The 10,909-nt window shown below is 47.9% G+C and overlaps 1 protein-coding gene across 1 annotated transcript; it reads right to left on the bottom strand.

Moving 5' to 3' along the window:
- Window positions 1-2,191: 2,191 nt before the first annotated feature.
- Window positions 2,192-9,514, bottom strand: fbxw11a (F-box and WD repeat domain containing 11a). Its single transcript, XM_077732500.1, has 13 exons — window positions 9,347-9,514; window positions 6,582-6,650; window positions 6,279-6,498; window positions 6,004-6,190; window positions 5,832-5,922; window positions 5,601-5,738; window positions 4,617-4,735; window positions 4,226-4,475; window positions 4,013-4,131; window positions 3,799-3,909; window positions 3,655-3,733; window positions 3,414-3,578; window positions 2,192-3,327 (listed from the first exon to the last, which is right to left on the bottom strand). The coding sequence occupies exons 1-12, from the start codon at window positions 9,383-9,385 to the stop codon at window positions 3,417-3,419; spliced, it is 1,584 nt and encodes a 527-aa protein (XP_077588626.1). The 5' UTR covers window positions 9,386-9,514; the 3' UTR covers window positions 2,192-3,327; window positions 3,414-3,416.
- Window positions 9,515-10,909: the final 1,395 nt, after the last annotated feature.

Genomic DNA, 10,909 nt, shown 5'->3' with positions numbered 1-10,909 from the left:
ACTGGAAAACTTGTTTTGCTGAAAAAAATGATGAAGTCTTTTTTAATGAAAAAAAAAAATCATTCCTAATACTGAACTACATAGAGTAGTGATCAGTCAAATAACAGCAGGATTGGAATTCTACCTGCCTAGATGGCAGGCAGGTGAGGCAACCACTACACCGCCAAAGTATGATTGAGAAGTGACAAAACAACAAATACTACTGCTTATTCTTTAAGAGTGGTGGCACAGTGGATAAGTCATCTGTTTCCCAATCCTTTGGTCTTGGGTTCAAATCCAAGTTTTTGCAAAGATTTTCTCAATATTACTCAGGTAAATGAAAGAGACAAAAGTATAAGTACTACGGCTGACTCTCACAGGGTGGTGGCCCAGCCGTTAAGTCATCAGTCTGCCACCTCTGTGGTCCTGGGTTCAAATCCCAGTGCCTGCAAAGATTTTCAAAATATTCATCAGGTAAATGAATGAGATAAAAGTATAAGTATTACTAATTTCTCTCACAGGATGGTGGCCCAGTGGTTAAGTCATCAGTTTGCCACCTCTGTGGTCCTGGGTTCGAATCCCAGTGCCTGCTACGATTTTCCAAATATTACTCAGGTAAATGAATGAGATAAAACTATAAGTATTACTGATTTCTTTCACAGGGTGGTGGCCCAGTGGTTAAGTCATCAGTCTGCCACCTCTGTGGTCCCGGGTTCGAATCCCAGTGCCTGCAAATATTTTCCCAATATTATTCAGTTAAAAGAATAAGTTCTAAGTGTATAAGTATAAGTATTCAGTGGTGAATGAAGCATTTTAACAAAAAAATGACTAAGTGTTTCACCCCATTTCCTTGGATAAAACGTACAAGTACTACTGCTTTCTCTCACAGGGTGGTGGCCCAGTGGTTAAGTTATCAGTCTGCCACATCAGAGGACCTGGGTTCAAATCCCGGTGCAGGCAAAGATTTTCCCACAATTGTTCAGGTAAAAGAATAAGTATTAATGCTTAAGTGTCTAACTAAATAAATATTCAGTGGTGGATGAAACATTTAGTCAAAAAATGACTAAGTGTTTACACCCGGTTTCCTTGGATAAAACGTTTCAACACCCATGTATAAGTGGGGCACGAGTTGGTGTAGTGGGTTGCACACTCGCCTTTGCACGGAGAGAACGTGAGTTCGCTTCCCGGTGTCGGCGGTTCACTGACCAAGCAAGCGGTCGAGGGTCGGCCGAAGGCCGACCCGAGAACGCCTTTCGCACATACAGGTCCATCAAGTGTCTTCCGAACTGCCGAAGGCAGTTCGGAATATAACCTTTTACTGAAAAGTATGACTAAGTGTTTTATATAAATTAAAAAGTTTTTCTTTTTTTTTTTTCTTCTTCTTATTCCATTTACTCACCTACACGGTTTGGTGATCAACCAAATGTCGACAGCGGGAAGCGAACCCAGGTCTCCCAGACGGGAGTCCAGTGCACTAACCTCTGCGCCAACCAAGTGTCTACACTTTCCTCTGTCATCATTTGAGTTTCTTGAGTACAAGTCCACAGAAAGAATTAAGGGAAAATGATGTGTCCCAACCGGGATTTGAACCCAGGTCTCCCCGACGAGAGTCCAGTGAACAAACCTCTGCGCCACCAAGCGGCTACACTATTTTTATCGTCATTTGAGTATCTTGAGAAAAAGTCCACAGATACAACTAAGTGAAAAAGTGTCAGAACTGGGATTTGAACCCAGGTCTCCCAGACGGGAGACAGGTGAGTTAACCACTACACCACCAAGTGACACACTTTGTCTTCATTTGAGTGTCTTGACTACAAGTACACAGAAACAACTAAGGGAAAATGTTTTGTGACCGGGATTCGAACCCGGACCCCCCACACGGGAGATGAGTTAATCTCTACACCACAGTGTCCGCAAAAGATAACCCCTACTATACTATCTTTTTTTTTTTTTAAGTCATACTATACTATGTAATTTTTATAAATGACTGTTTTCTTAAAACATAAATAAATAAAATGATTATGTATAGTACGGCTTTTTTTTCTTCCAAAAATCAAATCCCTGATGGAAATATAGTAGAAGAAAGAGCCAAAGAGTGTTCTAAGCGAGAATTTTTGGCTAAAAGCAGCTGGTTCAACAACAGACACTCACTGGTCCTCACTTCTTACGGTTGGCTCAACACTCACTGTCAAGTACTTTATTCACAATAAGGTCATTTTCTTCTTTAAAAAATCATTTTAATATACAACACCATTTTAGACGAGACACGTCCGTTGACAACTAAATTTGAATGAATTCCAGCTTCTCGTAACCAAAGCCAGCTCGACCAACGGTGGAGTGAAGGAGGGGCGGGGTGGAGGAAAACGCGCGGAGCCACGGGCTGGAAGAGAGACGGGCCGAGATGGGGGACCGGGGTCAACTTTTGCGCCAAGAGCCGGAAACGTACAGAAATAAAAGTAGAAAAATAACAATTAAAAAAAAATGAATCGAGAACAGTAAGAACACAAGAGTTAAAGAGAATAAGGAGGGAGAAAATAGCTGAAGTGTGCCGGGACGCCATATCCGCGGCAACCTCACATGCATGTCTGACGCTCTCTTCTTTTCTGCCAAGTCCACCCACGTACATGAGCGCAACACACACACACACACACTCAAGTCTGAACCCCCCCACCCCTCCGTATTCCAAGCTAGTGTGCATTTTGGGCAAGGGGGATCATGATGCAGGGAGTTAGGGGGGGGGCTAGGTGTTGAGAGAGAAAGGGCCAAGAGGGGAGCGAGTGCCTCACCCATGTGCACTCCCCCCTACCTCCATCATTCCTATCCTTCCTTCCCCTCTTTTCCTGGAGCCGAGTAAAAGAGTCTCTTTCTCCTGGGTGACAGCTCCGTCCATCCATCCGTCTGTCCGTCCGTCCATGCCGCTGCGTGTGTTTGTGTGTGTGTGTGTGTATGGAATATATAAATAGAACTAGAAGCGATTCCTTATCTGTATAGACTGTTTTGGCGGGGCGGGAGGGCAAAAAGTCGGGGCAGGCGGAAGAAGGGAACTTGTAGAAGGTCTGTTAATACTGTCTGTCATTAGTTTACAAAAGATAAATTAGTAGAGGCTGATCTTCCCGGGGAAAAAAAAGTGGCGTCGTTCCCGTCCGGGCGTCCTCGGCCGGTGCCGCTATCCAAAACGGCCACTCTGCGACGGGTCCGTTCGCGCTGGGGCCGAACGGACGGAAAGAGGAGGCGGGCGAGCTGGCGGGAGGTCCGTCGGTCGGGCGATGGGGGCGGAGAGGAGAGCCAGGAGAAGACGCGGTGCTCCGTTCCGTCATTGACGCGCCCGTCGGAGGGAAATCCGGCCACCTGAGGGGAGAGACAAACGCCACGTTCACCGGGGCCCGCGCCAGAAGCGTCGAAGGCGGGCTCGAACCCGGCCGGACTGGGCCTACCTGCTATCTGGAAATGTAAGTGTAGGTGCGGGAGGGAGAACGTCCATCGGACTGGCCGTTGGTGGACACGTTGAGAAAGTCCCAGATCAGTATGGTGTCGTCGTGAGAACTGCTGATGATCTGGAACTCGTCGAACTGCAGGCGGAACACGCGCCCCGAATGCTCCTGCAAACACGCGCCGGGTGTCACGCTGGAAAAATAGCAGGCTTGGCACACATGGACATGGGGTGCCAACACTCACCACTAGTGTACGCAGGCATAGCGTGCTCGCCGGTGCTCGGGGGTCCAAGGCGGCTTGCAAGTCCCACACTTTGATTTTACTGCAAAGACAAAAAGGAGAAATGTTGGGCACTCCAGAAAACACGAGTCCATTGACTCGGCTTACCCGTCATAAGCGCCACTGACGATCCTCTTGTTATCAAAACGGATGCAACGCACCAACTCTTCGTGACCCTCCAAAACTCGCAAACACGCCCCGCACTCAATGTCCCATAACCTGTGACAGGAAAAAAACAAAAAAAAAAGGCTTTAAAATGGCATACGGGGGGGGCAGAACTTTGGAGTCAAGCGCAAACGGTTTTAAGAGGAACAAAAGCTACCTTATAGTGTTATCGGACGAGCCGCTGACGACCAGTCGGTCTCGGTACTGTAGACAGGCGATGCCCCGTTTGTGACCGTTTAGAGTTCGGACAAATTCGCAGGTGCTGGTGCTCCACACCTGCGCACGTCAACAAGAGAAAGCGCTGGGTTCAAAAGACACGTCAGGCGAGCGTCGATGGAAAGCACTCGGTCGCTAGGCCAAAATGGTTGACCTTGATGGTGCGGTCCCCCGAGGCCGACACGATGTACTTGTCGTCAAAGTCCACCACGTTGACTGCCGCCCGGTGGCCCACCAGGACGCGCCGTAAGCTGATGTCGGTGGGAGACGCCATGTCCCACACGGCGATGGAGCGGTCCTTGGAACACGTGACCATCAGGCCGTTGGCGAAGCGTAAGTGAAGCACGGCCTCGTTGTGGTGGATCAGCGTGTTGAGCACCTCGCCCGTCGTCACCTCCCACACCCTAAACGTCGCACAAAACGTTTGTCAGCCGCCATTGCCAAAATAAGGCAAATCAACTGTCAACCCAGTTAAAACAGGAAAAAAAGGAAACCCCATAGAGTTCAAAGTGGAAAAGTCCAAATTCAATAGACACGTTGACTACCTGACGGTGGAGTCGGACGAGCCGGTGACGATGACCCTTTCGTCGTACTGGAGGCACAGGACCGAACCCGTGTGACCGGTCAGGATCTTCAGACACTCCAACGACTGTTTATCCCATATCTGTGGGTACAAAATAAAAGAGAGGAATGATAAGTTGGTGGTTTGAGCTCGGGTGCAAATGTAGGTCACGGAGAGAAAGGTCATTTGTCATTGGCGCCTTGGTAGCACGTTCACGCCCCATTTCCCCAGTGGACGCGCGCACTTGGAGAATCATTCAGAGGGTTCCTGGCGTGGCTGGCGTCGCTGGCGGTGCTGGCGTTGCTGGGTCCACGCCAGACTCCCGTGAAAACAATAAGATGACAAAGCCACTTTGCTCCCATCCCGCTACTTCTCCCCTGCCCTCCGTCACCTTCTGTTCCCCTTTTTTTTCCCAGGCCGGACTATTAAGTGGGTCACGAGATTTTTTTCTGGCAAAGGTAGGAAAGCGACCATTGCAAAGGTAGGAAAGCGACCATTCTCTAGACGTTTCAACTGGCTTGGCAATTCTAGTGTAGCGGTGAAAAAAAATAAAAACACTGATGTATCTTGATGAGCTAAATGGAAATGGTTTGAGGTTTCTTTACAGATGTCATGGATAGAAGGAAGCTCATTTATAAAGACTTTGCGTTAGGGTTTGATCTTAGAAACGTCATTTAGCATTTAAAAAAGGATGTGGTTTGCTTTTAAACTAATGACACCACGACAGAGAAGCTCGTCTTATTTACGGCTAGAAAATTGCACCGAGTGTTACGAGCCCATTATTGTCCGTTGATGTGCTCATCCCAAAATAGGAATACTTTGGAGCCATCTGGCGGTTTGATTTAATTTAGAGGCGTCATCGTTCTCCTTCAGATAAGTCCTACTATGTCCCTCCCGTTCGACCATGGCAAGTACCATTGGCTGGAGCAAATGGCGTGAAAAGCAAAGGGACAAAAGGATCACAAACCTTGATGGAATTGTCCCTAAGGCCACTGATGATCTTGTCGTCATCATACTGGAGACAATACACCCCTTTACTATTTTCCGAGCGACATTGAATCCTCTGCAAATTGTGTCTGCCGCACCGCCAGTTGGCTTCAATTGTCTGGAGAAGGAGGGAAAGATGCCCATCAAAATATTGATTATATACACATCTCGAAGTGATGATATATATAAATATTCAAATGATGCAACTTACCTCTATGTCTTGGATGATTTTGGGATAAAGGGAGTGATAATACGAGTTGGGCGGGACTTCGGATGTGCGATTTTTGAACAGATATTTCTCCCTGAGGAAAAAAACAAAACTGGGATTAGTTTCCCATCAAAGCCAAATGATGATTTCCAAGCGGCGCTCCATTCTCACTCACCACTGATGCCTCTCCGACAGTCCTTTCCACAGCGGGTCGGTCCGGACCATACGCTCTATGAGCTTCTTCCACAGCATCCCCTCGGAGATGACCCTCTGCCACTCTTTGCACACCAGCTCGGCCGCGCAAAGCGAACGCGCGTCCAGAAAAGACAAGATGTTTTCTGCTATGTGGTCTAAGCCTTGGGCTAGAAAAAAAAGAAAAAGTGTGATTGACAACGTAAGAGACAAGAAGGGAGAAGGAGAAGCGAGATGGGCGTGTTTTTTTGGGTGTACCTGGCAGCGCCGTGATGAAGTCTCTTTGCAGCATGGGTTTGAGGTAGGAGTTAATGTGGCCGTGCTGGTAGTGGCACATTCGGGATATCAGACGCTCCACAAACTCCACCTGGTCGGCCTCTGACCACTGGTCAAACAGGGCGATGCAGTGCTCCTTCTCCTTCTCGTAGTTCCCCTCGGACGGGCGTTTGCGGGAACCCACCACGGGACCGTTACTGAGCTGCAAAAAGAAGACCGTTCAATGAACCACATCGCGGCCAAGGTGGTGCTAGCATATCAAGTCTGACTTTGTGTAAAAGATACCTTGAGAACCGTGTTCTTCTTTGGCGACAGGTCATCCACTAGATTCTGTGACTCCATCCCCGACGTGTTCTGTTCAGAGGAGACAAAACAGATGTTTTTTTTTAATGATTTTTCTCTAAAAGCGACAGGTCGAGTCGGGGCGGCGGCGGTTAAGAGCCGGACAAAAAAAAAGTGCCACGAAAAGAGCCGAGACGAGCGCCACTTGCGTGCATACGCATGACATGTACACCGGCACACAAAGGGAGGGCAACCCGATCCCCCTCCAACAACCATTCTTTATTGCAGACGATGCCAATGAAGCGCAGTAAATCAAACAATATTTTGGCCATTTCATAGCAGCTCAGGCACAATATTAGAGAAAGGAAAGGTAGAAAGTGACTATAGGCACAAAAAAAAAAAATACTAGAGTAACCGTAATTTAGTGCATTCATTTCTTTTGAGGATAACGACAACAAATATGGCATCGGTGAAGACGTCTGGTGGGAGTTTCGCCCTCCTTCGCCCTCACAGCCTCCAGGCAAAAAAATGAAGGTGGCCATTTTTTTTCTCTTAAATGCTCAGTCAGGTGAATCAAATGATACTAAATGTCTTCATCACGGAGTAGAGTGCTCGTGACCCGTGAGCTTTAGCTCGTTGTAAACGGCGCTCAATTACTGTTGGCCAAAACCCGGGTGATCAGCGGGGAGGCCTGAGAGCAGTGCGCTTCAAATGGGAAAGATGAGGTCTGGGGTTCAGGTAGATGCAAGAAGAAATGTCCAAAAAGAGGTCGCAGGGAGAGGGGGGGGCTTCAGCTTAGGGGAGGAGTGGCGGAATTAAGAGGAGAGGGAGAGAGAGAGAGGCACAACCTGGTTGTGAGCCCGGCTGGAGGGGATGCTCTGCAGGCACCTGAGCGCGCACAAACTCTCGGCCGCCGACGAGCAACCCAGCCAGAGAGAGCGGGGCATAGAGCACTGTGTGAGAAAGAGAGGGGGGTGGGGTAGTCGGAGTGGGGGACACCCAAGTTGAGACAGGATGACAGAGAGAGAGAAATAGATGTCAAAGTAAAGGAAAAGGGGAGGGAAGGGACACCATGAGGAGGAAAAATGGCAGGAGTCGAGTGAACGTCTTCATCAAATGAAGTGATCGGGAAATTGGGTGCCGTTCGAGTGCCAGAAAAATCAACAAATCAATCAGCTTTTGTTGGGGACAGTTGCCAGTGTATCTATAAAAAGCGAAGAAATGAGTTCAAATGAAGGGAGAAACCAGTATTTGAGCTACACAACGAATACACAAAACTAATAAATACACACAAAAGCAATGCTAGATGTGAACTGCATTGACCGCAATTGATTGATACTGTATTTTGGGGGGCAGGAAAAGAGCCCCCAACAAACGCGATATTCAAAAGTATCTTTAATATACACCATAGATGGCCATAGATCTCAAATGGAAACTGCTTCCAGGGATACACTGCAAAATTTATTGAATTTGGCTGCTATTGAAGCAATGATAAGAGATCGAAACCTTCTACCAGAGAAAGTACTTTCTGGAGTTTCTGCGAGTAGAACTTTTGGCTACTGTCTGTGTTGGGAGGGAAACCAAGTGGCTGATCATCATAATGTGTCAGCCCAGCAATAAGGTGACAATTGCGCCGCATTTTTGTGCCGATCGCCGTCTTTTAAAGAACATTACATGTGATTTCAAAGTGAAATCGTTCAGTTAGTCTACCTGGTAGGGAACCTCTGTCAACAGACTATTTTTATCGGCAACTCTGGTTCAACCTCACCAAGCTACACAAACAAACCAAAGTGAATCAAAAAGATCCTCGCTAAATCAACCATGTGCTACGGATCAAAAAGCGATATCCGATCTTAGGAATTCATATTGGGCCAGTAGATGAATAATACCGGTGGTAATACAATAGTGAGTATTTTAAAGCTAACGACAACCTAGCTTTTGGTGATCTGTCAGAAACGGCAGTAGATCGACTAAATAAACAACACATCGGACACTCGGGTTGGAAACTATTCGGCATGATGCTTTATTGCCAACGACTGTGTCTCAAATAAATGTCGTTTTTGATTTGGACAGGAATGTCATGTCCACCTATGCTATGTAGCTACATAGCAAGTTGCTACCTCGCCAAGCGTAATGCTAGATGAATGAAACAGCACCGCACTTCCTTCTACGCACTTGAAAAATATAAACAGCCAAGCTTGGCTTTCGGATCATTTAAGCGACATTCCCGGAGGCATCGGAGACGACTGGACGCGGCCGCGGATCTTCGATCGCCATCGCGATCATCGCAAAACAAGCTTAGGAACAGAAGCGTACATTTCAGTCACTTCGGCGTTCCCTAGCCGAGAGCTAGCTGGAGGGCTAGGTGAGCAAGCAGGGCCCAGTTGGAGTGGCGCAGCGTCACCGCAGTGAACACTACCCCGAGATCCCTACGCTGTCTTCGGCCGACGGCTGTGCCGATCTGGCGTCGACACCGCGAACGGGCAGCCCTAGCCGATCCGACACGTCGCTGGTGGCCAGGCGACGACGACGACCGGCACAAATTCCATAGGTGATAGCGCGGCTTGTCTTTAATTGGACTCGAAATGTAGCGATCATTTAGTTCAGGCCCTCCCTCCCTCCGATTCCCGGTTCCCCACTTTTCTGCTCCGGCTCTCCGGATAACCGTTTGCCTTGGCGTTCTTCCTTTCGACCGCGTGAGCGAGCGAACGGCGTTCCTACCGCGGCAGTCGGAGCGGCGATGCCGACGCGAAGCGGATCTTACTTACCATCAGATCCAGCGTTTTGTCCTCCATCTCCGGCTCCATGTTGACGATCCCCCCCGAAACTCGCTCTGAAAATGGAAACCCAGCCCTGCGTCGGCGGCCCGCAAATGCAGAGACGTCATTCGCTTTGCTCAAGCTCTCAGCATTGGCTAGCACAGCGTGAGAGGGAGGGTGGGGGGTGGAAACGCCCATGCGCCGACGCGCCTCGCCGATTGGTCGCCTTCTTCCGAACGGGGCGCGGTTAGGCGCTTAGGTCGCGCGCTTATTGGCCAAATGCGCTACTAAGGCTTTCCCCGGTGACTCCCCCAAACAAAAGGACGTTTGCACAAGATGCTGTTGCTATCCCGAAGACGAGGCACTAGCGTAGCAAAATCAATCATCCGCATCGCTTATTGTGAGGATGCTCGGTCATTTTAATGCCGTGTGCAATTGGCACAAATGTCGCGCTCGATTTCACACACTTGTAGGAAAAGTCAACAACATCGGGAAGTGATCTTCTACTTTTTGCATCAGACAGAAAACGCGGATACGACGTGCATTTGTGTCAGTTGCACTGACATTTCAGGGCCAAAATTGTCATCCATATCAAATTACGAGTAAAAGTGTCAAGGTTCCGCCACGCAAAGTCATTACAAGAATGTGCCAATTTCTACATTCATCGTTCTGGGTACACAAGGCATAATACTTCATTAGAAAAACACACCTTTACGAGTGGATTATGCGTTGGGATTGATGGTCAAAAATAGGAGGGTTTTAATCTTGGTAGTAAAGCAAATCAAACAAGGTGTACTTCCAAAAGCTTTTGATTGCTGCTGAAATTTTAAAAACACGGGATTCATTTTCAACAAAACTTGGATAATGTGGATTCCAAAAGTTGGCAAGAATGTGCAGTCACGCATACATCACATCTGAAAACTGGGAAACAAGAATGTTCAGGTTTCTCCAAAAAGGCCGACCACAGATATTTGCGAGAGCACAGGAGATGAGGAGGTAGCAATGGTTTTCAGCAGTTCAAATTTTAATACGTTGTCCCCCTCTCCACAGAAACCCAGGTAAAAAAAAAAAATCCCCCACGCTCATAAAATACAACAGCAGCGGTTGCCAGTAAAAATGAAAGGAAACAGATTTAAGCCTGGAGGACAGCGGGATGGGGGGGAAAAGGAGAATACATTTTTTTCATCTATTTCATTGTAGACTGCAATGTTCATCTTCCAACTGGGTTGAGGGCGATTTTGACGTTGTGTTCATTCAAAATGGAGTGGAACGGGGAAAATGACTTGAGTCCAATCCAATCCGACTAGGGGAAGGAACCAGCACTCTAAGGCAGGGATCGATTCAGGAAATGCCTTCTCCCTCTCTGGGGGGCAGGGAGAAAGAAAGAAAGAAAGAAAAAAAAACCCACTCCTCTTCAGCCTGTGCCATGCGCTCGTCAATGTGTGTACGGATGAAATGTATGTGCAGGGTCGTGTATTCAACAAGCAAATTGGAAGTTGGCTGTCACTTTGTGGTGGACACAGTTGAGCCCCTCACTTGCTGCAAGAGGGGTGGCATTTTTCCTTTCCTAAA

Source organism: Stigmatopora nigra, chromosome 14 (genome assembly GCF_051989575.1).
Source record: "Stigmatopora nigra isolate UIUO_SnigA chromosome 14, RoL_Snig_1.1, whole genome shotgun sequence".
Taxonomy (NCBI): Eukaryota; Metazoa; Chordata; class Actinopteri; order Syngnathiformes; family Syngnathidae; genus Stigmatopora; species Stigmatopora nigra.
This window is presented reverse-complemented; position numbering and strand designations above follow the sequence as displayed.

Coding starts and splice junctions, on each gene's coding strand:
- fbxw11a (XM_077732500.1), bottom strand. CDS start 9,385: ATGGAGCCGGAGATGGAGGACAAAACGCTGGATCTGATG. Junction 5,739..5,831: donor AAATCATCCAAGACATAGAG/GTAAGTTGCATC, acceptor CTCCTTCTCCAG/ACAATTGAAGCCAACTGGCG. Junction 4,132..4,225: donor CGGGGGACCGCACCATCAAG/GTCAACCATTTT, acceptor TGACGTGCGCAG/GTGTGGAGCACCAGCACCTG.